Raw genomic sequence first — 26,912 nt, forward strand, 5'->3', positions numbered from 1 at the left:
TTGAACACGTCCAGATATATTGAGACCAGTCGAACTATTTTACAAAAACAGATCGAAGTCTCGTACTTCTCACTGAAAATGTCGAGGTTCTTAACTCAAACGACTACAACGTATAAAGGAAATTTTAAGCCCCTTGGTGTTCAAAACAGAGGGATCGATGATTAAACTATCTGGACCAAAAGCGCTCCGCGGCTATCAAGAGCTCACAAAAGGCGCAAAAAGTTCTAGCGCCGAAATTCAAAAGCTGATTTTAAGAACAAAAGAATTTATTTACTAAAACATTTAGCTTCAAATTTTCGAAAATGTATTCTTAAATGTAAAGGTTATACAAGGTGTAAAGGGCAATTGCCGCAAAAGACTACGATCTAGGTTGTACGAAAGAATAGTAGTACTGCCGGAAAAGAAATGCATGCTAAGACAAACCACTGCAAGTTAAGCGAGTTATTAACGGATTGAAGAGTAAAACCGGATCTATTCTGTTTCGCCCTATTCGGATCTATTCTAGGTTAGGACAAAAATTAGACTCACTTTTTTAAGACTAAGTTCAATCTTTCTAACTAAGCTCACTGCCTCGAAGATTTAGTGACCAATGAAACCATACCCTGGGTTCTCTTGAAATCACCCTTGGGCCCTTTACCCAGCTCTCGTGCTCAAGGACTCTCATGTCAGGGCACTAAGTCCCTCGAGCGACTAAAATTTATATGCTATCATAAACTTAGAGAAGCATGAGTAAATTTAATCAGTAACGAAAACATTGAGGCAGCTTAAGTTAGTCAAATATTTTGCATTTTAAGTCATAAAAGCGCGTAAAAAGAACGTACTTGCCGTTAAAAACACGGCCTTTCCGCTAATTGTCTTGCCCTAAGTTAGCCGCCCTATCGTAATCGTACCAGCATAATCGAACTTCAGGCCTTTTCTATGCTGCTAACAAAAAGGGGAAAATTTATATCTTTCAGTTTGCTATGAAAAAGTTGGAAATGTTAGTCTTCTAAGGTCCTTGTACCCATCACTCGCGCGCATATCCCTTGTATTATAGCAATAAGTTCATCGGGCCACAAAAATTTAAGCTCTAAGATATACACAATGACTTCAATTTAACATGGAAGGCTCTTAAATTGTGTTTGAAAACTTACAATAACGATGACTGACCAAAACGATGAAAACACATTCGCAATTTACTCTGGAGAAGAGAATTGGTCTCGTTACATTGCCAGCAAGTGTCGCAAATGGAATGGGTACTGGTCTGTATTCGATCCAGAGAACATGGAGCTAGCTAGAGTGCTACAAATAATCAAAAGATGTCGGTCAGGAGAGGGAGAGCTGAATTTGGAGCACACAGTTGAGGAAGATTTGACCCAGGCTGGCTTTGGTCAAGAAGATGACAAATTTAAGTCAGGTACTATACAAACTACAGACCTACGTGTTTAGCGTTCACAAATAGTCGCCGCCAGATTACCAGAACACGGCTGCAATAGTAGTTTCCAAGACATTCCGCGTCAAAAACTAATGATAAGAACATTGAAAAGATAACAGAGGCACGTAAATATTCTCGATGTTTCTCGTTACATAAGGGAAAAAAAGTCCTTTTGAAAAGAGGTTGAATCAATTCTGATTTAAAAAATTCATGCGATTATAGTGAGATGCAAAGGGAAAAATCCTGCGATGCAATCCGAAGATTATTAGATTGAAAATCGGCTTTATTGGATCACATGTTGCTTTCAACTCAAATTAGGAACAGAAAAAAAGCTTCTGTCGCTTCTTGTCATTATTGCTACGTCGGTAGGTTCAGAATTGTATTTTAATTTTCGTCGTGGTAATTTGTCCGGTGGCGATAGTTTCACATCAAGTCCCACGGGCCGCCAAGGCATGGCCCGCGATGCATGATATTGCGCTAAAAATTCAATTTACATCCGTAAAATTAGGGGGTGCTAATTTACTTCTGACAATCAGTATACTTCTATGTGTAAGCTAAAGTTCTGTCATTTCAAGCATGCAACAATGAAATCTTTAATTATTCTTCAGGTTTTTACTGTAAGCTGTGACAATGGATACCTAAACTTTTTCTGATTAAAAAATTTCTCTGTCCTCTGTCAAATAGAAAACCATTTTAGGTGTTCAAAATTCGATCCATTGTCTCATATTAAATTAAAAAGCTGAAAGACAATTAAGTTTTTTTTTGACAATTTTTGCTGCTCTGAGATTTCTGTAAAAAAGGCTCAAAAAACTACCTCAAATGACAAAACAGCAATGCTAAGTGACAAAACTTCTTTTTGATAGATAGCATGGATCACATTATGCTGAACATAACCGACTAACGTCCGAAAAGTTGCTCTCAAACCAGTCGCGCGGGGTTGTACTTCGTAGTCGCTAGCCTGATCTTAGGGCTCCTACAGCAAGTGTTTGAGGGGCATGAAATTGTGGGTGGGGGAAGGGGGTGGTGAAAACGAGAGGGGATATAAATGTGGAGGGGGTACCCGCACATTAAATTGCGCTTTACACAGTTAATTTACGCTTAAGATCAGAGTTCATTGGGGCCGGGGTTGGAGTGGCAATGAAGTGGAGGAGGGAGGGGTTTAACTCAACGCGGCTCCAAAACCTTCAACAATTGCTTTTCACGCTATGAATTTATGTCCACAAACAAATTTTCACGCCTGCATATACCCAGAAACTACACCTTGATTAGCCTAACAATAGGCTATGATACGAAAAAATTTTGAAAGCAGTTTTTTAAATAAAGCAATCCTCCCATAAAAAAGACGGAAATTAAACAGCCACACATGACGAAATACTTTGAGTCAGAAAAACGGCTCAATCGCCACTTTAGTTTTATCACAGTTATCAAAAAAAAATTAAACTTTGCTCAACCGCTGGAGTCGCACAAGCAATAAATTTTAAAAGATGAGCAATTGAGATGCCACAGGAAAATGATTAGGATTTCTTTTAAGAAAATCAAACTCAAAATGCTAAAATGTGTCAAAAATTGCATATGACTAGCTGGGCCAGTCTGGCGGCCGCAAATCTAGCAATCGATAAAGTCCAACAATTACAACAGTTTCACGTCATCCTTCGCATAAATTATACTGCTACGACAAATATTGTGCTGAGAGGAACTAAGTTGAATGGAAACGCTATATTCATGGAAAATGTAAAGGAAATGGCTTCACCGCAGACTTTTTGTGAATATTTATGTTCCTCGTGCGAAATTCATTTATTGTTCCGACCCCACTTGTGGGGGGAGGAACGATATACTCAAATGGGTTTTTTTTTGTTCCGTGAATTTTGGCCGACCGATATATTCATCGTAGAGAAATGTGTGTGGTATCATTAAAAAGCTCGTCCAGCGTAGAATTGGAAATTAAAAAGATTTTTTTGAATTTCGCTTTTTTTCGAGGAGTTATCGAGGTTTAAAGTTTCATGTGAACATGGGATATTTGGTTCACTTTTGTTCATGTTTACCGTAATTTTTGTTCGAATTAACGCTTTTTCTACGAAAAATTCAATTCAAAACTAGATTTCACGCCACAAAATCAATCAATATTCGGTTCTTAATAGACGAAAGGAGATAAAAAGACAAGTTCTAGTCTCAGAGGGAAGTTTAATATCAAAAAAAAAAATTCGAATTATATTTGGGAGCTCTTTTTTTTTTAGAAAATTTTGACTTTTTTCGTTTTTTCAAGTCACCTAGAGGCTAGTCACTTTCCATATCGAGGCTCCGTTAATTGCAAACCTCATTTACAATGAAATGAAGCCCAATGAACAAAAAACTGGTTTCCCAGGGATCGCTCATGTTCTTTTTTTGGACTCGTATCTCAGTTTTCGCAATTTCAAATGAAATTTTGATTTTCTTTTTGAGGTTTTACTAAAGTTTTAGAATCCTATGGCGTAAAATTGTTGACTAAATGCGAAATAGATTTCGTAATGAGCATTAAGTGAACCTATCTAGTGCTGTGAGTGGACAGCTAATGGCTGTTAAGACTTTGAAAATAAATTTTCGAAATTTTTTTAAATATTAGTAAATCATAAACTTATTTTTGTGAACTGTAAGCTCGGCTCAGTAAAAACAGTACCATCCTCCTTTCTACTGCAAACAAAATTAATCTGATTAGCGGTTTTATCAACTAATTATTGGTTATACGTCTTCAATGCCACAAGATTTCATTTTTTTTAATACTTTTGGACATTTCGTTCTATTGGTTCATTTTGAAATCTTATCACATCATCCTAACATTGATGGCTACCATTGTTTTAGCGAACATGTCCGAAGGATCATAGATAAACTTTTCAGTGAAAAAAAGATGGTATAAATGGCTTCAACACTTTCTCGCATTTTTCTACAGAATTTTTGGTTTTTGCCTGTATTTGTTTTTTCATAGTCATAAGACTTATTGCGATGCCTTATTGATTACATATGCATGACAAACACCCTTGTCCTCACATCGAGACATAACTGAGCGCATTTATCGACTTCCTATGAAAGCTATTGAATTTAATTTCTGTTAAGACTTTAAAAATATTTTTTTGAACCTTTTTTGAACATAAATCAATCTTAAGCTTATTTTTGTTGATTGTAAGTCAGTCTCAGTAATGTCCGAACCCGCTTCTTTTCAACTTCAGCAATAATTTATCTAATTGGCTGTTTTATCTTCTAACTACTGGTAAAATGACCTCAATGCCACAAGATTTCAGATTTTTTTTTAATTTTTGGAAATTTCGTGTTATATGTTCCATTTGAAATCTTAATGTTATCCTAATATTAATGGCTCCCGTTGCCTTAGAAAAGAAGTTCAATGGATCACAGCTGAAGTGTTCAGAGAAAAACTCATTGTTCAAATGACTTCGACACTTTCTTCTCGCACTTTTCTACAGAATTTTTGGTTTTTGCCTGTGTTTATTTTTTGTCATAGTCATAAGACATATTGTGATGTCTTATTGATTACCTAGGCATGAAAAACATCCTTTTATTCGCATCGTGGCATAGCTGAGCGTATTCATTGACTTCCTTTGAAAGCTATTGAGTTTATTGGCTGCTAAGACTTTAAAAATGTTTTTTTTTTTAATTTTTTTTAACACAAATCAATCTTAAGCTTATTTTCGTGGATTGTAAGTCAGTCTCAGTAATGACAAAACCGCGTTTTTTTCAACATCAACAACAATTTATCTAGTTAGCGGTTTTGTCTTCTAATTATTGGTTTTCTGACTTCAGTGCACGAGTTATCATAATTTTTAATTTTCGCATATTTTTTTGTAATTTTGCATCCTTTTGAAATCTCATTACAATATCCTAATATTGATAGCTCCCATTGGCTTAAAAAAAACGTTCAATGCATCGTAGAAAAAGTTTTTAGAGAAAAAATGTTATGGTTTAAATGGCTTCGACACTTTCTTCTCTCACTTTTCTACTGAACTTTTGGATTTTGCCTGTGTTTGTTGTTGTTTTCATAGTCAATGACATGTTGTAATGTCTTATTGGTAATTTTGAGAGACAAACATCCTTGTCGTCACATCATTTAGGCATACTTTAGCGTATTAAATGCCTTCCATTGAAAGCTATTGAATTTTATGACTTTGATACTATGGGTTTTCTCAAAAATTTCGTGGTTTTGATGTATTTTTCTTTGCCATACGACTTATTGTGATGAGTTATCGATGACCTATGAATGAACCCTATGACTGCTATTTCATTGAGGCAGAATTTAGCGTGTTTATTTAATTCCGTTAAAAAATATTGAATTTAATGTCTTTGATACTAGGGCTTTTCTCGAAAACTTCGTGGTTTTAATATATTTGTTTATATTGGTTGTTTTTCAAGTCATTTGGTAACAATAAGAACAATGAACTAGCTGTTAAAAATTTTGAAAATAGAAGAGTTTATACCGAAAAGTTCTTTCTCTAATGGCGTTGAAACTTTTCTCGCTTAAATTTTTTGAGTTTGCTGTTTTTGCCTTTTTTTTATTTTTAGGTAGTGATCGGTTTCATAAACTTGCAATTGACGATTAAATGAGTGATGTTGCCTGAAGCAGTCAGTTTAAAGCCAATAGTCTTATAAATTATGATATTATACATCTTCAAAATTTTTTCAAACTTTTCAGTTTTTGTTGTTCTTTTCGTCAACTTGTAACTTATTCTCGTCATTGAGAGGTCCCATACAACTCCTTGAATTCCGAAAATTAACCTGTCTGTTGATATTACGGCGTAACTGATGTTTTGTTTGGTGGACAATATGCGTTTTCATTAAAAATTTGTGAGTGGTGTATTTGTGTTTCTTTTTCTCTTCTTTTAGCTTTATCAGTTAATAACAGATCCCAATGATTTTCAAATTTGGCCCAAACGAACGAACTTCTTTTCTCGTTCAGTATAAGTTTAGCTGAATCAGTATAAATCAAAACTAAAAAAATACATAAAACTCAGATAATCGCTAATGATTTTTTAATGGTTTCAATAAATTGTGTTTTTGTTCGTAATTTTTTGCGATTTTCTGCGTCTTTGTGTAAATCGCTCGCGATTTTTTGAGATTTTCTGCGTGTTTAGAATATTCATATGGCTCATCTTAAGCAAAGACAGGTCCCATTAGTTTCATAATGACTTTTTTATAATTTATCAAGAATTATTTCGTTATAAGCTAAAGATTTTTTTAGACTTTCGAAATTATTTGGTTTAAGAAATGTTGATTGATCTTTGACTTTAGCCTCATTTTTTCTTCTATTTTTCAACTTTTTACCTAATCTCATTAAGGAAAACTTCCTTCTGTTGTGTAGTTAGGAAAAACTAAATTTGTGTAATTAAGGTTTTATCTGTTTGCATTTTGACGTTGTTACTAGGTGCTTTTAAATTTATATATTGGGTTTTTGCCGTGAGATTTTTGTTTTTGCTTATATTGTTGTTTATTGTTTTTTCTCGTGGTGTTTATATTGGTAGATCTCGTGAGCGCTGTAATGAGGCATGGCATTATGTAATTCAATTAGCAGTTAGGTTTTGTAACAATTTTTTTTAAAAATCAAACATCTATTTTTGTTATCTCTTCATTTGTTTGACAATTAAGTCAAAAATGTAGATGAGCTCGGGTCGGAACATCGTGTGCGAACGCACATTAACGAGCCGCCTTGTGGGGATATAGCGCAGTGGTAGAGAATTCTGCAGATCGAGGGGTCCGCGATTCAATTCCAGGCCTCTTCTTTCTATAATATTTGTTAAAGGGCAAAATTTTAAACATAATTTTATTACTCATTGATTTGTTTTTAATTGCTCTCAAACAAAGTTTGTAGCAATTATATTAGTCCTGTCGGTCTTTTTTAATGCGACTTTTCGCTTGACCGTTTTTTCGTCCGACCCATTTGCTTTTCGGCATCAAAAACGGATAAATAGGTAGCGCCCAGCGCATTAAATGCTCTTAGAGCCTTTCAGCTCACTTGTCTTCAAGTAAGCGATTCACAGAATCTGTTTTGGAGACTTATACTTATGGTGCGAAGGGCGGTTCTTAGAGATTGACCCCCTCCCCCTCTGTTGCCACCCCATCAGCCCCCGGTGCACCCCCCCCCCCCCCCCCCAGCTGCGGTCACTTACGCCCCTTCAATTAAGCTAAAGCTAGCCTCACTAAACCGTGCCTAGCTACTGACGAAGCCAACCGCTCGTTTGAGAGCAATTCGCCCAACGTTAGTCGGTTATGTTTCAGAACTTAATCTGATGAAGGAAGAAGCAATGCAGCTTAAAGGACCCAATGACAAAGAAAAGAAGTTCCCCAAGCCCTACATTTCGATCAAGACCAAAGCGGGAATCTTTCAGCACCTGTCCCTAGACGCCGACCAGGAAGTAATGCTCTCTTGGGATCTGAGATGCGGGGACTTCAAATGTTATCAGGGACCAGTATTCTCATAAATAATTCGTCTAATCTAACTATCCGTCCCAGAACAATTAAGAAACAGGATCTTCTTATATCGCGCAAAAGCGTTCAAATCAATTTTATACACGCTTTCCTTGAAAAAAGGGCAAAATTTTTACCATCAGTGAAGTCTTTCCTGCATTCTTTCCTCAATAATCGAACTCAATTCGTTAAACTGAGAACCGATTCCTACGATTATCTTGATGTTAGGGTTCCCCAAGGTACATTTTAGGAAATCTAGTTTATCATTCATACGTCATTGAAATCTCCAAACAAATAAGAGGTGACAATAACATTGTTCAATTTGCAGACTATGACAGTTTAATTAATTTACCGACTTGAGACGGAAGAACATATTCCAGACAAAGTTGGAAAACAATAAGAAGAAACAGAATAAAATTTTAAGAAAAATCAGCTCACGCTAAATGCAAACAAAACAGTTCTCATATTTAACCAACAATTCTGAACCAAAACCAACTATTGTCTTCAAAGGTGAAAAAATTGCTCCTATATGCCAATATCTCGGTATCTAATTTTATTCACAACTACTGCTTGAAAATCACCTGAATTCAGTCTTAAGTAAATTTGCATAAACAAATCTACTAAGGTATTACATCCCTAAGAGGCCACAATTGGCGTTTGAAAGTTTATCGCAATTTTTATTCAACGGAGCATTCCTACAAACCTTAATTGCCAAAAACAAGTAGCATAGGTCGACAAAAATAAAAAGGTCGACAGTATAAAGGTTTGTTATTGTCGGCAAAAATATAATCTTTCCTGTGATCTTAAAAAGAACTATCTGAAATGTTCAAACTTTCATTTTAAAACTTTTGTCAACTACTGTATTTTAAGAGCAGAACAGACTATCATTAAGAGAAAAAAACGAAACGGGGCACCAAATCTCAAATCCTTTTAAGCATTGAGAAGTTGAATGGAAAAAAATTTAACGGAATGTTTAAACGACAGCGTTACCAACTAACATGGAAATCTATCTATTGCAACCAACCAAGAGCGTTCAAATTGATTTTTTATAGAGCAGAAAACCTAGCACAAAAACTTGCATTTTTTATCTGGAACATTTAAAATTTCCATTCTTTGAGACCATTTTCTCTCGTCATGAAAATCACTAGAAATTACCCAATTAAGGTTGAGGTCTATCGCGGTGACTTTCCGACAATCTGTCACGTGCGTACAATTACAACGAATATGAGACTAATAATTGCCGATGAATGATGCTCAAAAAAAGTTTAAAAGTTAACAAAAACTGATAATTTCAGTTAATGCACAAATAAACAGCTACCTAAATTCACCAGATCTGCTAAACAAAAACAAACTATTCGAGTTCCCTTCAACGACAGAATTCTTTCATGGCTAGAAGTTTTGCATACAGTTTTTGCTTAGAAGTTTTTCATGGTTTCAAAAATCCCGCCACCACAAGGGCCTCAGAGGTCGCAACCTCCAGGATAACAGTCTGCCATCTTAAATAGTAAGCTACATCTTAGCGTGAAGAAGTCATTTGAGAGAGAACGTAATGGAACAAAAGGGCAAAACGGCCAAGAAAAAATTTTCCATAAATATTACACACGATTACAATAATTGTCTCAAACTTCGTTAGAGAGCAATTAAGAGGACACAGTTTGTCCTATTAAACAGTAAACATCTTGTAAATAAGAGAAGCGAAATTCTGCTTCACTCACTCATACATCTTTGCTGCAGACCGTGTCAAAATCTCGTCCTTTTTAGTTTACCTTTCGACGAGCTGGTATATCACACACTCTCTGCTATGTACATGATTCGGACTGGGTACCTGTTCTCGTGACAGTATTGGAGGAAGTGAGTGATGCGAGAGACCTTCAGAAGTTAGAAACTTCAGTTCACCGATCCAGCTACAATATGCCACCACAGGGAGAGTGGAAAGGTTTGAATCTTTCCCTACTTGCACGCTTTTGTTTCCTCTATTAAGCGCCCCCGCTCACAATTTGATCTGGCCTATTGTCACCAACGGAGTTGCTATATAGCGTGTTTAAAAGATGGTATTTTTAAACAAGGTTAAAATACCACAAATGGGCAGGCACGCTTTTACGCTCCTAGCTACATGTGTCAAATTTTCCCTACCTAATGAAATGTTATATAAACAACGCATAATTCTAAAACTTCCAACTGTGGACACATACAGCACGCGGGAGAACAGATCTAAAAATGAAAACCGCCCAAGGAGGCGTAAAAGATGTGTCCAATAAACAATAATATTACAGAGCGAAAAAGATTCGTTCCAGGCCACGCCAAATTCCTCAGCATAAGCTACGGGAGGAGCGCGTCTCTGGAGTCAACTGGCCTATCCAACCGAGATGTCTCAATTCGAGTGTCAAAAATAGGCCCACTTGCATATAGCTGGGGCAGTGACGATAACAAGGAAATATCCTTCAGGAAAAATTGTTTCCCTTCCATCTCCTTACGTGCTGCTAAATTAGAGAGTCATCTTTAAATCGCCCAAGCTGGCCTATAAACAATTTAATGGATATGTCACTGCTAAAAAGAGCTAGTGTATGATTAGACAATAGCATCTAAAAAAGTGAAGAAAGGGTAGTCGAGAATATGCATGTACAGGCTGATGCTGTTCTGGTGAGACATTATTACATGATACATCTGAGAATCATTGGAAATTCAATACATTGAATATGATACATGGTACGCTTACTGTATGAGCATCGCAGATTAAGAAGCTCAAGCTTTACTAAAAGGATTATAAGGCAGAATTGGGTAACATGAAATACAAAACTCCAATTGAAGGGAAACAATTCTCTCGCTCTCCACAGCAATGGAATGTCGCTTAGTATCCCAGCGGAACCTCTGAAAATAATCGGAGGGGAATTCCAAGTGGGTTGCCAATGGATCGCCTCCGAGCATGAGATCCGACAAATCATAGTCGACTACAATAACTACTTAGTCAACGAAATGCAGTCACTCACTTACAGGAGGAAAGATGTTCATCTATACGTCTAGTCACAATGTGTACAAAAAGTGGCCAATGTAGCAAATTAGCATGGGCCATTTCGATGCATCAATTCAGCATCAGAGCTAAATTGAATACATTCACTTGAATTCATATCTTAATTATTTGTTAAATAATTTCGCGATTTCAAATTAAATGCTTCAACGAAAAAATAAGTTAGAAAAATTTTAACTAATGCTATAAGCTAAATAGTAACTACAATTTCGCTTAACTCTAACATTAAACTACATCAGTAATACTAGAGACCAGAACGGAAATTGAACACTAACACAGAGTTTTTGCCTAATTGAGAACATAGCACATATCACGATCTATACTGACAAGGAAAGCGGCATGCGATTACATTGTATCCGGATCAGATACCAAGTATGCTTTGAAGTTCGACCGCTTTCTAAAAATTCCAAAAACGAATTCAGAAATTGTGATGACTGGTGTAAAGACGGGAAATTGAGTAGATCCCTTCGTCGAATTTCCATTCAGGGGAGGATTTGCCTCAAAGGCGCTCAAAATCAGAAAAGGAAATAAGACAGAATATAAACAGCCGTTAATAATGGGCCAGTCGTGAGCTGAGGACACAAGTGCCAGAGGTAGGCCGAACCCAATGAAGTAAGGCACGTTGCTCTGAATTCTGATCATCCTGTCCTTCGCATCGCACCTTTGGGCCCACCAGATGTATTCGAACGCGTACAGTGCATAGAGTAAAGATAGATGCAGCGTTGAGATCACAAATGATAAGATCCCGAATGGTAGCAAGGAGAATATTGTCGCTTGGATTAAGAAAAAGGTGTCTATTGTGATTGCATAGCACATATCGGTCAATAACATGCTTAGACTCCATTTAACTAGTTCAGGAGAAGCATCTCGATCACTCGATAAACTTGATGTTCGGTATTGGTGGTTGTTGACATTGGGTCGGACTTTATAGAGCGCGTCTGCGATGTCCTGCCACCAAAGGCAGTTGAATACACGTGTTGCAATGTATACAGGAATGATCCAGAAGCTACCAAACAGGAAGTTCATAACATGGTCCACCACATCTCGAAATCCTGAAAAATAAAAACTGCAAAATAAATCCTGAAAAATAAAAGCTGAAAAATAAAAACGGAAGACTCAGGAATCGACTCGAAGTGCAACTTCAATTAAGCCTTGGACAACAACTCAATAAACAAAACAAACTATATACTTAAAAATAGCAGACAGATTGTCCGAAAAAGCCAGTCTCAATCATAAAGACCGAAAGAATTTCCTTCAATATTCTTAGTATTTGCTTCAGATTTATTTTTATTAAAATCAGTATAATGTACTGCTGCTTCTATTGCTGCTATAAGCCAGTGTTTTTGTTTGAGAACAAGTAAGCAAATGTGACCAAAAACCTAATCACGCGAATAAAAACTCGATCAACCAAGAGTAAACAATGACGCAAAGCACGCAATTCAGTCGCAGTTGCATGATTGAATCAGCAAAAAGCAGATTTGAAGTGAACGTGACTTCATATGATCGTAAAACATTTTGACGAAATAGATCAGGGTCGGAAGAAATAAGGAAGCAACTCCACGTATCGTGCCATCCCGAAGAACCCATCAAAACAACACGCATACACGGGAACACCAAAATGAAAACAACTGAGCTCCTACTAATAAAGCTCCAAATAACTGAGCTAACTTATGAATAAGTAGTTGCACGCAAAAACCCAAACAGCAGAACTTGAATTTGAAAGCAAAATTTGGCCCAAGGAGTAATTTAGCATTGGAATCAAAGCAAGCAATAAAGTCAAGAATAAAAAACTATTGCAAAAAAAAACAATTGTAAATTTTAACCCATAAAACCTCTAGAAATTACGTCAAGAAATTGTCAGATTTGCTCGAAAAAAGGGGCCAAAGCGAAATAGAATAAACAATCAGTAAAAAACCGCAGAAAGATTGCGAAACGTCAACTTCATAACTATGGGAAAAAAATTTAAATTAAGTATAAAAAAACAAGTAAATTTCCTTGATTAGTCTTGCCGACTCATAAAACTCATTTACACATCTTCCTTTCAAAATAACACGCTGAAAACTAAATAAACACACTTTTTAAAGATTGCTGAAAACTATCTAAAAAATTTCAATTACGAAAGACTTGTACAATTCTTCCAAAAGGACCTCATGGAACAAAATAAATCAACAACCAATAAAACAAAATGTACATCTCTAGAGGTGCACAAAGTTTCTTACTACAACTAAACAGAGAAAAATCCACAGAACTAAATTTAAAAACTGCCAAAATTGATTGCTTAATTATGCAATTTTATCATAACTTCTCAGGTCAAAAAAACGAACGTAAGGCATGAACAAAAAAATGTCCGGTACCAAATACACTAACCAACTGAAGTCCAGTCGAAGCTACAAAAATAAAATCTATTGGGAAAAAAATCAACATAAATTGAGAAAAGAGCCAATTCTGCTCTTGAAGCCCATTATTGGGCTCTTTAAACACTTTTTTACCAAATGGGAGAGCAATAAATTACTGTAGCTACAATCAAAAATTAATTCCACGAGCAACCCCAAACAGCTAGCATAAATATTAGCCAAATGTACGGAGAAAACGGCTGAAAATGGTCAGCTCTATGCACTTTCCTGTGAAAAAAAGCTACTTAAAGTCAAGAAGTCTTGAAGTCAAGAAGTCATTCATTCAACGGAGAACATGAACAAAACTTTCTAGCTCAGCAAAAAGTAGTTCATACAGCTCCTGAACTAACTTTCTCTTTGAGGTCAGAATGCCGCCTGAACACAGTGCTTCCATTTTTAACCAATACTGCTGAGCGAGTCGTGAAACAACCACGAGAAGGGCATAATAGCTCGAATTTACAGCAATTAAGAATACAAATCATTTTGAAGCAAAAGACAGCTGGTGACCGGACAATAGATCGAAAGGACAACAGATCGAAAACAGAAAATTTGGGACAATAGATCGAAAATTAATCTCTGTTCTTATTGGTTGAAATTAAGCATTATTTGCGAGCTGCAATATAATTACATTTTGGCCATGCCTCGCGAGCCATGGCCATGCCTTAGCGGCCCGTGGGACTTGATGTGAATCTATCACAACCGAACAAAATATCACAACAGAACATATTATATGATGTATAATAAATGAGCGCTCAAATCTGATTGGCCAATACTCAACTTGAATAATTTAATTTTCGATCTATTGTCCCAATTTCCGCTTTCGATCTGTTGTCTTTCGATCTATTGTCCTAGCACCAAGACAACTATGATAACAGCAATTGGCGACTCTACTCGCAACACAGCCGGAGACACAATAAGATGTTGTTAAATAAACAACAAAACAATTATAAACAAAACAACACAAATATTATAAAGTGAAAACGGAGGACAAGAAAAACGGTGCTAGGAAATTGAGCCGAAAGGAAAATTAGACAAAAGGAATATTAGCCGAAAAGATTTTAACCAATCAGATTTGAGAACGGCCGTGATATTTTGTTCGGTTGTGATAGATTCATATCAAGTCCCATAGGCCGCTGAGGCATGGCCGTGGCCCGCGAAGCATGGCCAAACGCATTATTTTCATGTGTAAGCGAGTTAGATAATTGCGCGTCCCACTTATGTTTGCTTACAGCAATTATCTCATGCAATTATTTCGGCTACTATGCCACATTTTGACTTTTTCGGCTAATATTCACGTCGGCTAGTTTTCCGGACACCAAGAAAAACAAATGAGGAACAAAAAAAATAAAAATCTCGTTGCAATTTCCAAAGCCAAATGAACCCACAATTAGCTAAAACAGTTGTTCATGAAAGATCTTTCGATAATGTTAATTTTCGATCATTGAAGTGCCAGAAACCCAACAAACACAAAAAATAACACTTTAAAAAAACAAAACGAAAATCTTAATAAATAAAACTACAATAGGTTTAGGCACAATTTAAATATTCAACAGTGCTTTAGTGCATTAGATTCAAAATACAAAAGTTCTCAGTTTCTTTCTATAGAAAATTTCATAACGAAGCTTCGTAACTTCATCATTACGAAGATTAAGGAAATCAGAAAAGAAACAAAAGTTTCATTTATTTCACTTAAAAATGTCTTATATAACATTCAGATTTCTTTTAGTGGAAACAAGACACATAGAATAGCTCCAAACTTGACATTTGATAAATAAAAACTTGCAAAAAGCACAAAAACAAAAGAAATAGGCAAAAAACTTCAAACACAGGCAAAAGGGGTTAATTATGACTTTATTCAATCAATTTTCTCAAAGAAATACAGTTCACAACCATTGCTAAACAAAAAGGTAACTAAAAAAACAATAAAAAACTTACTTTAGACGAAAAAACATTACTATAAAATTTAGAGGAAGGATACAAAATTTGCTTAACAAAAGCGTCTGATAAGGAAAAATGACGCACCCAAATAATTGAGAAAAACCACTTTGATTGATAAATTCAGTTAAAACTAAAAACTACTTTGACAAATCCGCATGTAACCAAACCAAATTGCTCGCTTAGTAAAAAAAATTGCCTCTTTCTTTTCTCGCTCTCCTACAGAATGAGGTATGAACAAATACACCTCTCTGTATCTGTTATTTTGACTTTTGTTCAGCAGATTGGCTTAATCACTTCCTAAGCGCGGCATTGACTTATACATCCCGTCTAAATCCTGAAACTAACTGATTAAAAAAGCAGATCACCATGAAACTCAAGTAAAAGTCAAAGTCACCTTGTTAAAAATTGACTGCACAAAGCTTACGACAAGGTTACATTATGTATAGCGCGCAAAAATGATTTGCCGAGAATTGCAGATAAATCGGCTTTGCGGTCATCACATAGCACTTCTTCATAAGATAAACTTATGTTTCATATGGCAACAAAAATTTAAACATTTGTTTGATTGGTCAACGATTCGGGTCAAATGTTATTGCTTATTAATTGATATCGAACAAAATTTGTGTTCCTGTCGGTTTTGAATATCCTACCGATTTTTATTCCGGAAGCGTTTTCTTCTGTCTGACTATTTTTCAAGATTTTGCTTTTTGCGCGTTTTATTTCCCTCAGTCAGAATTAAAATGAGCTCAACTTAATTTACGGCAGTTTATTAAAAGTCTAATAGAAAGATTGATCTCATTTTTGAAAAGTATTGCGCTGAAGCGTCTTATGTAATCGACCCTGCCCACTGAAACAGTTCTCAATTGATCCCCACCACCCACTTGTCGTTCCAAAGCAATTGGCCATACATTAGTCGGTTGTTTTTTTAGTCAGTTAATAATTTTACTTGATTAGCGTAACTTTGGTTGGTCAACTAAACCTAATCCGCGGGTCCAATTATCACAAGTTCGTCCAACGATTATTTTTGACGCCAGTTTCAGTGGCGCTAAGATATCAAACAAAATGCGCATTGAACAGAATAAGACAGATTTCTAGACGAATGCCCGAATTTAACTGGCGGAAAATCTGAATGGTTAAATTGAAGTCCAACAAATGTGAGAAATGGAGAAGTAAATCATATGACGTCGTTTGATTATCTATGGTGTGCGGTGGGATTGTCTCCCCCTTCCATCGGTCATGAAAGACCTTTGCCGCGGATAAACGTTCGATCAAAATATTTCAATTTTAAACTATGCATTCAAAACAGACCGATGAGATGGGGAATTATTTGGCTTTAGTTCCCATTTTCCCTCATTCTGCTACACGACCATTTCCCCTGATTCGGTTGCGCTCGAATTAGTCTCTAGATGGTTGCGTGACCTTCCTCCCGAGTGGCGAGGTGGTTGGAGACGTATAATTTTTTGTTACGCTATTTGATTAAGATTTCCAAAAACCGCCGTCTTTTTAAAAAAACTGGTCCAACATAGCTCAAGAAATACTCTTTCCCTATCATCTGACGACAGCTTTCAGACTACATTTTGAATCTTTCAGTTGTCGTCTAAACCACATATTGATCAATTCACGGCCTTCTTGGTATTTCTGAGAAAAATGTCAGTACTAACCAGCTACTGGGCGTGGCAAAATGACTTGCAGCACCCATAAGACAATCGGTAAGAACACCCAGTAAAATACCACAATGCTCATCAGAAATATTCCACCATTGATAAAAACAAGACTGCACTACTTTTTTCGCTACCTAAAACAACGATTGTGCTTCAAAACAATTGACATTTATGTTTCCTAGTTTAAACCACAGAAAACTTTTGGTGTCGCGTGTACTCTTCAGACATCTTAAAAACGGTGCTAAGTGAATTAATGAAGAATTCATTTGTGGGTTGAGAATGCAATCTGTAGCAATGGTGAATAAAAAGTTAACTCCCCTTTCAAGGAACTGGCCACCGTTGCTTTAACCTGATCCCTGTAACTAAAGACAGTAATGCTACTTACCTTTGGCGGTTTCTTATATTTCAACCGATGGTTGGGTACTCGGTATCCATTGCTTCTGGCTTCCAACACCCGCTCGTACCTTTCAGTCAACTTCTTCTCAATTAAGACGTCGACATTCCAGATCGACCGTAAACCTTTTAAGGACTGCAGAAATCCTATGAATAGATTCTCGATGAAAAACTTTGCATCCATACGAGTCTAAAACAAACAAAACAAACAACATGCATCATCAGATACTGTGTGTAGCGCGGAAAGTTGCACTTTCAATAGAGGACACTAAATCATTCTAAATTTGAACTCAGAAAAACTCCAGATAGAGTCCCAATGATTTGAGCTACATTAATGATCAGATTTATTTTGCCTTTTGTTGGCTTCATCTAAATCCTTTAAGTTCGAATAACATCGTAGAAAAATGCTTAGGTTAGAAAACTTTGTACTGAGCCCAAACTTTGTACTAATTTTGGCAACTTAATTAAATCTCAAACTATTGCAGAAAAAACAGATATTGCATGCTTTAAAAAACCTAAGAAGTCAGGAAAGGAAAATAGAACATAAAAGACACGGTTGTGCAGACGAGTAAAAAAGGGAATTGGTACAAGAATTGTCCATTCGCTCTAAAATTTTTCATAACTATTGTGGCTTTCCATTAACTAAATAAATATTCAGCTCTTTTTAAGAGCTTTGGAACTCTTTTGCAATTTGAGAACATACCCGGCAGATTGCCGGAAAATAGCCGCCGTTGATTCCAATAAGCATGATTGGGATTGAAATAACAGAAGATATTGAAAAAAAAAAGATTTTTGTACAAAAACATTTTTTTAAGTCCGATTTATTTTGATGGCATTTCGTAGTTGAACATACTTCTGTTTTTTAGAGAGAGGCTACAGGGGCTCCTATCAATAACAATAAGCATTAGAGATGGTAAATAAGACTTATAGGAACGACGTTCAAATAGCGGGCATCTAAAATTGGGCTTTATGGGTTTATCCCGTTTCTATTTCTGACATCCATTTTTGTACTAACTCTGTTCATTTTGAATTGCTTTGCTGAGCAACTGATGTTCAAAATCACTTTTAGCAGAATGAGAGAAGAGAGAAACTAGCCTAGAGAAGTCAAAAAGATTTCACGCAAAATGTTGAAAAGGCGGCAAAATGAGGTAAAGCGAAACATTTTTTTATTCGACGAAGTAAAAAAACATAGCAGGACAAGTCCTGACGTACAATTCAAAGAATTTTCATTGACTGAACAGAAAACTAGACCTAGAACGGACTATGAATGGATTGGAAAAACCATTTAGAAAATCCGATCCAAAAAATCGAAAAAACAGTAAAAATCAAAGTGAAATTGCCGCATGTGAACAAAAAACCACTAGCGAGAAAGCGAATTTTTGTTCAAACACCGTTTTCTCACTCTACTTTAAATTTGGAGCGAAAAAATTTCACGCTGCAAAACCACTCGCTTTTTCGCTCCACTTCCTGTTTCGGCGTGACCAAAATCACTCCTCCAATTTGACTTCAAAAATCATGAAAATGTGTGAACATATCTTAAAAAAAAGACAGCCCCCCAATACAATTCAAATTCTTTGAATTGTAAAAAATAGGAGCGCTATAATAGCCGGCTGATAAGATGAGGGCGGCTATTAATTACATTTGGACATCGTACCTCATAGAACAATAAATATATCTCTTGATTCATAGGTGCTGCTGCGAATATCAAAACCTATTCCAATTGACCTTTAGTCCAATCAGTTGTCCTTCTAATTGTCAAGCATGAGAAGTGTGGCGAGCTATTAAAGAGCGAGGGCACTATTCGATAAGAGCCAACAGCACCAAAACTTAAAGGAAAGCAATGAAAAGCACAATTTTCTTGAGAAAAGTTCCAGCAACAAAAATCCAGTGTTTTTGGATCTCCAGCCGACAACCATTACGGACTACAAAATTACCCTTGTTGCCTCTGTGCAAAATGCTAAGCCACAGCACTACACAAAATTATAATAATCAAATTTAGAAAACCTAGTGTTTCGCAATTGCAAGTTGAAGCAGTTTAAGAGTATTTAAGATGGCATCAATCAAATGCATACTTAATGCATAATACATAATACTTCCTACTAAACAGTTCTACTGTTTGCCGTCAATGACATCAAATATAAATGAAATTGTAAATGCTTTTTATTTTGAACTCATTTTACAGAATCTGAAACCGAACCAAAAAACCCATTTCAGACTTCAATTACCATTATTTGAAGTCTTTTACCACTACTACACCTACTAAGATAAAATGGGCCACTTGATTCTGGACAGAAAACAATTTGACTGAAAAAAAGTAAGATTTCAGAGAAAAGAATTGCACAGAAAATGTCGTCTGTAAAATTACAAATTTTACTCTCTTACTCTGAAATAACAAAAAAATATCCAGAAAGAAGACAAACCGGAAAAAATTGGGATAGCAAACATTGTTGAATGTTTCATCAATGCCACGGCCAAAATGTAAAAAACAATATACTTGAGCATTTTAAAATTACACAAACTACTGGCTCTCCCTATAATACCAAGATTCCTAACAGCCAGCAAACAACATCAACTACTAAATGCTGTACAATGCTAACGGAAAAAATGAAAGCGCTCAGTGCATTACGTCCCCAATACTACACTTTGAGCCAGCAAATTTGCTTGCTACTGTCAGTATTATCTGCTCCCCATGTTTTAAGATTAGGCGTTATAAGCTATTGCGGACAACAGTGAGGTAAACAATTGCAAATTTATTCAAAAATGAGAATATTTCCCACTGATATCCGCGATTGTAGAATTTGATGAGAAGCGAGAAATGGTGAGATTTTTGTCACTATTGCCTGGAAATTTGCGTCACAAACATCCTCGCTAATGTAACTAAAGGAGAAAAAAAGGATATAATTGGTTTTTATCGAAAAGTAGTGAGGGTAATTATAATTTTAATATGACAAAGTATTGAACATCAATTAAGGGTTCAGAACTTAAATTAAAGTGGGTTAAAGTGAGGGAGGACTATTATTCGATTAATCCGTCAAGGCTGCTGATTAATGGAGACAACGTGGGATATAATTAGTACTCCATATCAAAATGAAATGAAGGGTAATTATAACATTAATCCGTTAAAGCTTTTGATATAATTTAAAGGTTAAAGTTCAGTGACGACGATATCCCTGCTCACAAATTGCGGACATTGATTACATAAAAACGTAATTTTACCGAGATCAGTGACGGAATCTTGTAAGGATTGTCCACAATTTAACTTTTTCTCCAACGCGAGAATGGGTGACAAAATGTCATTCTTCTTCGCAAACGCGGCCTACGATGAAATTGTAGGATTGGAGATGCAATGTGATGCCTATTTTGCTTTTCACTTTGTTGCTCCATTAGCCAATGTGTAGAACAACCAGAACCTCAAACACGATTAACTGCCAAACTAACAACCAGTAATAGCAGAATGCAACGATTGAAGGCAGCACAAAATAAAACAACGGCAACCAATTTTTGCAACAAAACTTTTCACTTCTGGAGATTTCATGCCCTCCAATTTTGAGGTGCTTTATTTTGCTGATTTATTCTAAAATGTAACATTCTCATAGGCAAGCAGTGTGAAATTACCACCAAATACAATGCTTATAACAAAAGAACGGCAAACTACCGTGAAATCCATTTATTTGCCCAAATTTTCCCTACGTTTTTAATAGCTAGCTTGAATTAATTTCATGATAAATCACAAAAGTTTAGAGCTCTTCATGGCACGCAAAAGCCCAAAAGGGACGTAAAACCCTCTAAGCTAAGCAATATTATCCACAGCAAACAAGTTTACTTTTGTTATCGTGTATATTGTCTTTCAGCAGAACAATATACACAATTGTTACAAATAAAGAACGGAAACCGAGTTACACAAAAAAAAGACAAAGCGAAGAAAAAAATTAGGCGCAAAAAACAGTTTTCGATATTTTTTTCTTTTTATTTTTTAAATACTTCTAATGTTCCTAACTCTTTAAATGTTAGATGTCACAATTCCTTAGCCCAACACGGCAAAATCGAAAGCGAATGAAACCAAAGAATAGAAAAGCAAAATTTATAAATCTAAACAAATTGAAAAACTTTGGCTGAGTTAACATGTCGGCCTCCTGATTATACAGTACTTATGAAGCAACGGAAGCATTACAATCTTAGACGAAACAAGAAAGATGCACGCAAGTGCATAAATTCATATGCATTTCTTTTTTTTTACTTCCAGCAAAAGTTGTCATGTCAACAGTCCAATTGAAGGATAAAATTTCGTCAGAAACCAACAATGAAAATGAGAGGGAGCATTTGGGAATCAAATTTAAACTTTTACAGATCTAAACTCCTTAAATTCCATCTGCTTTAGTTTCCTTGACTCTTAAAAAACTAAGTATCAGCAGTCAGTTCATTTGGGAGTATGTTTATTGCATTGATTTCTCTTACATATTTTTTCATCTTCGGAGCATCAATACATTTTAAAAGCCCATTTCTTCCCTACTTTTACTTTCAGACCGTTAACAATTAAACTTCAATTGAATTCTCTTCCTACAAACGAGATACACAGTTCATTGCGATGCTAAATAAAAACTTTGAAAAGTTTATTGGTTCAAATATTGTTTTTTTCGACCTGGATTTTTTACTGCTACTGTGATTTAAGTTCCTGTTTAACCACACCGTACGCGGTTTTCAACTGAGGCTTTTTTAAACAGAACTAAACAAAGAAATTAAAGCGAACCTTGACGCAGGGGCCGACATAATTAGGAGTGAAATGTGTCGGGCTCTGAACAAAAAAAATGTCCGGTTATGTTGCCTTCAAAATACCTTTATCTATCCCAAAAATTAGACTAGAAAAAAACTTGTTGAAAAAAGACTTAATAAGTTGAAAAAGCTGTCGGTACGTCAAGACAAGCCTTTGAAGGATCAAAATTCCGACTTAGAACTTTCCTGTGAAAAAAAGCTACTTAAAGTCAAAAAGTCTTGAAGTCAAGAAGTCATTCATTCAACGGAGAACATGAACAAAACTTTCTAGCTCAGCAAAAAGTAGTTCATACAGCTCCTGAACTAACTTTCTCTTTGAGGTCAGAATGCCGCCTGAACACAGTGCTTCCATTTTTAACCAATACTGCTGAGCGAGTCGTGAAACAACCACGAGAAGGGCATAATAGCTCGAATTTACAGCAATTAAGAATACAAATCATTTTGAAGCAAAAGACAGCTGGTGACCGGACAATAGATCAAAAGGACAACAGATCGAAAACAGAAAATTTGGGACAATAGATCGAAAATTAATCTCTGTTCTTATTGGTTGAAATTAAGCATTATTTGCGAGCTGCAATATAATTACATTTTGGCCATGCCTCGCGAGCCATGGCCATGCCTTAGCGGCCCGTGGGACTTGATGTGAATCTATCACAACCGAACAAAATATCACAACAGAACATATTATATGATGTATAATAAATGAGCGCTCAAATCTGATTGGCCAATACTCAACTTGAATAATTTAATTTTCGATCTATTGTCCCAATTTCCGCTTTCGATCTGTTGTCTTTCGATCTATTGTCCTAGCACCAAGACAACTATGATAACAGCAATTGGCGACTCTACTCGCAACACAGCCGGAGACACAATAAGATGTTGTTAAATAAACAACAAAACAATTATAAACAAAACAACACAAATATTATAAAGTGAAAACGGAGGACAAGAAAAACGGTGCTAGGAAATTGAGCCGAAAGGAAAATTAGACAAAAGGAATATTAGCCGAAAAGATTTTAACCAATCAGATTTGAGAACGGCCGTGATATTTTGTTCGGTTGTGATAGATTCATATCAAGTCCCATAGGCCGCTGAGGCATGGCCGTGGCCCGCGAAGCATGGCCAAACGCATTATTTTCATGTGTAAGCGAGTTAGATAATTGCGCGTCCCACTTATGTTTGCTTACAGCAATTATCTCATGCAATTATTTCGGCTACTATGCCACATTTTGACTTTTTCGGCTAATATTCACGTCGGCTAGTTTTCCGGACACCAAGAAAAACAAATGAGGAACAAAAAAAAATAAAAATCTCGTTGCAATTTCCAAAGCCAAATGAACCCACAATTAGCTAAAACAGTTGTTCATGAAAGATCTTTCGATAATGTTAATTTTCGATCATTGAAGTGCCAGAAACCCAACAAACACAAAAAATAACACTTTAAAAAAACAAAACGAAAATCTTAATAAATAAAACTACAATAGGTTTAGGCACAATTTAAATATTCAACAGTGCTTTAGTGCATTAGATTCAAAATACAAAAGTTCTCAGTTTCTTTCTATAGAAAATTTCATAACGAAGCTTCGTAACTTCATCATTACGAAGATTAAGGAAATCAGAAAAGAAACAAAAGTTTCATTTATTTCACTTAAAAATGTCTTATATAACATTCAGATTTCTTTTAGTGGAAACAAGACACATAGAATAGCTCCAAACTTGACATTTGATAAATAAAAACTTGCAAAAAGCACAAAAACAAAAGAAATAGGCAAAAAACTTCAAACACAGGCAAAAGGGGTTAATTATGACTTTATTCAATCAATTTTCTCAAAGAAATACAGTTCACAACCATTGCTAAACAAAAAGGTAACTAAAAAAAACAATAAAAAACTTACTTTAGACGAAAAAACATTACTATAAAATTTAGAGGAAGGATACAAAATTTGCTTAACAAAAGCGTCTGATAAGGAAAAATGACGCACCCAAATAATTGAGAAAAACCACTTTGATTGATAAATTCAGTTAAAACTAAAAACTACTTTGACAAATCCGCATGTAACCAAACCAAATTGCTCGCTTAGTAAAAAAATTGCCTCTTTCTTTTCTCCCTCTCCTACAGAATGAGGTATGAACAAATACACCTCTCTGTATCTGTTATTTTGACTTTTCAGCAGATTGGCTTAATCAGTTCCTAAGCGCGGCATTGACTTATACATCCCGTCTAAATCCTGAAACTAACTGATTAAAAAAGCAGATCACCATGAAACTCAAGTAAAAGTCAAAGTCACCTTGTTAAAAATTGACTGCACAAAGCTTATAATATTAAAATTGAGCTCTACTACAATTAAAATGAGCTCAACTTAATTTACGGCAGTTTATTAAAAGTCTAATAGAAAGATTGATCTCATTTTTTAAAAGTCTTGCGCTGAAGCGTCTTATGTAATCGACCCTGCCCACTGAAACAGTTCTCAATTGATCCCCACCACCCACTGGTCGTTCCAAAGCAATTGGCCATACATTAGTCGGTTGTTTTTTTTAGTCAGTTAATAATTTTACTTGATTAGCGTAACTTTGGTTGGTCAACTAAACCTAATCCGCGGGTCCAATTATCACAAGTTCGTCCAACGATTATTTTTGACGCCAGTTTCAGTGGCGCTAAGATATCAAACAAAATGCGCATTGAACAGAATAAGACAGATTTCTAGACGAATGCCCGAATTTAACTGGCGGAAAATCTGAATGGTTAAATTGAAGTCCAACAAATGTGAGAAATGGAGAAGTAAATCATATGACGTCGTTTGATTATCTATGGTGTGCGGTGGGATTGCCTCCCCCTTCCATCGGTCATGAAAGACCTTTGCCGCGGATAAACGTTCGATCAAAATATTTCAATTTTAAACTATGCATTCAAAACAGACCGATGAGATGGGGAATTATTTGGCTTTAGTTCCCATTTTCCCTCATTCTGCTACACGACCATTTCCCCTGATTCGGTTGCGCTCGAATTAGTCTCTAGATGGTTGCGTGACCTTCCTCCCGAGTGGCGAGGTGGTTGGAGACGTATAATTTTTTGTTACGCTATTTGATTAAGATTTCCAAAAACCGCCGTCTTTTTAAAAAAACTGGTCCAACATAGCTCAAGAAATACTCTTTCCCTATCATCTGACGACAGCTTTCAGACTACATTTTGAATCTTTCAGTTGTCGTCTAAACCACATATTGATCAATTCACGGCCTTCTTGGTATTTCTGAGAAAAATGTCAGTACTAACCAGCTACTGGGCGTGGCAAAATGACTTGCAGCACCCATAAGACAATCGGTAAGAACACCCAGTAAAATACCACAATGCTCATCAGAAATATTCCACCATTGATAAAACAAGACTGCACTACTTTTTTCGCTACCTAAAACAACGATTGTGCTTCAAAACAATTGACATTTATGTTTCCTAGTTTAAACCACAGAAAACTTTTGGTGTCGCGTGTACTCTTCAGACATCTTAAAAACGGTGCTAAGTGAATTAATGAAGAATTCATTTGTGGGTTGAGAATGCAATCTGTAGCAATGGTGAATAAAAAGTTAACTCCCCTTTCAAGGAACTGGCCACCGTTGCTTTAACCTGATCCCTGTAACTAAAGACAGTAATGCTACTTACCTTTGGCGGTTTCTTATATTTCAACCGATGGTTGGGTACTCGGTATCCATTGCTTCTGGCTTCCAACACCCGCTCGTACCTTTCAGTCAACTTCTTCTCAATTAAGACGTCGACATTCCAGATCGACCGTAAACCTTTTAAGGACTGCAGAAATCCTATGAATAGATTCTCGATGAAAAACTTTGCATCCATACGAGTCTAAAACAAACAAAACAAACAACATGCATCATCAGATACTGTGTGTAGCGCGGAAAGTTGCACTTTCAATAGAGGACACTAAATCATTCTAAATTTGAACTCAGAAAAACTCCAGATAGAGTCCCAATGATTTGAGCTACATTAATGATCAGATTTATTTTGCCTTTTGTTGGCTTCATCTAAATCCTTTAAGTTCGAATAACATCGTAGAAAAATGCTTAGGTTAGAAAACTTTGTACTGAGCCCAAACTTTGTACTAATTTTGGCAACTTAATTAAATCTCAAACTATTGCAGAAAAAACAGATATTGCATGCTTTAAAAAACCTAAGAAGTCAGGAAAGGAAAAGAGAACATAAAAGACACGGTTGTGCAGACGAGTAAAAAAGGGAATTGGTACAAGAATTGTCCATTCGCTCTAAAATTTTTCATAACTATTGTGGCTTTCCATTAACTAAATAAATATTCAGCTCTTTTTAAGAGCTTTGGAACTCTTTTGCAATTTGAGAACATACCCGGCAGATTGCCGGAAAATAGCCGCCGTTGATTCCAATAAGCATGATTGGGATTGAAATAACAGAATATATTGAAAAAAAAAAAAGATTTTTGTACAAAAACATTTTTTTAAGTCCGATTTATTTTGATGGCATTTCGTAGTTGAACATACTTCTGTTTTTTAGAGAGAGGCTACAGGGGCTCCTATCAATAACAATAAGCATTAGAGATGGTAAATACGACTTATAGGAACGACGTTCAAATAGCGGGCATCTAAAATTGGGCTTTATGGGTTTATCCCGTTTCTATTTCTGACATCCATTTTTGTACTAACTCTGTTCATTTTGAATTGCTTTGCTGAGCAACTGATGTTCAAAATCACTTTTAGCAGAATGAGAGAAGAGAGAAACTAGCCTAGAGAAGTCAAAAAGATTTCACGCAAAATGTTGAAAAGGCGGCAAAATGAGGTAAAGCGAAACATTTTTTTATTCGACGAAGTAAAAAAACATAGCAAGGCAAGTCCTGACG

The 26,912-nt window shown here is 35.9% G+C and overlaps 2 protein-coding genes across 4 annotated transcripts; one reads left to right on the plus strand and one right to left on the minus strand.

Annotated features, from left to right (window-relative positions):
* The first annotated feature begins 819 nt into the window (after positions 1 to 819).
* LOC142338598 (uncharacterized) lies at positions 820 to 11,044 on the plus strand. 3 transcript variants are annotated; one of them, XM_075388440.1, is made up of 5 exons: positions 820 to 1,396; positions 7,670 to 7,806; positions 9,620 to 9,794; positions 10,132 to 10,300; positions 10,690 to 11,044. In XM_075388440.1, the coding sequence occupies exons 1-5, from the start codon at positions 1,141 to 1,143 to the stop codon at positions 10,877 to 10,879; spliced, it is 927 nt and encodes a 308-aa protein (XP_075244555.1). In that variant the 5' UTR covers positions 820 to 1,140; the 3' UTR covers positions 10,880 to 11,044. The 3 variants fall into 3 exon arrangements, with proteins under 3 accessions (XP_075244555.1, XP_075244539.1, XP_075244546.1); XM_075388424.1 differs by having other exon boundaries at positions 823 to 1,396; positions 7,670 to 7,852; positions 9,618 to 9,794; XM_075388431.1 differs by having other exon boundaries at positions 828 to 1,396; positions 7,670 to 7,852; positions 9,618 to 9,794; positions 10,153 to 10,300.
* Positions 11,042 to 25,913, minus strand: LOC142338615 (etoposide-induced protein 2.4 homolog). The gene is made up of 3 exons (XM_075388452.1): positions 25,694 to 25,913; positions 25,310 to 25,442; positions 11,042 to 11,935 (listed from the first exon to the last, which is right to left on the minus strand). Exons 1-3 carry the CDS (start codon positions 25,883 to 25,885, stop codon positions 11,229 to 11,231), a joined length of 1,032 nt encoding a protein of 343 aa, XP_075244567.1. The 5' UTR covers positions 25,886 to 25,913; the 3' UTR covers positions 11,042 to 11,228.
* Between the last annotated feature and the right edge of the window lie 999 nt (positions 25,914 to 26,912).

Source organism: Convolutriloba macropyga, chromosome 1, assembly GCF_964194025.1.
Source record: "Convolutriloba macropyga chromosome 1, txConMacr16.3, whole genome shotgun sequence".
NCBI lineage: Eukaryota > Metazoa > Xenacoelomorpha > Acoela > Convolutidae > Convolutriloba > Convolutriloba macropyga.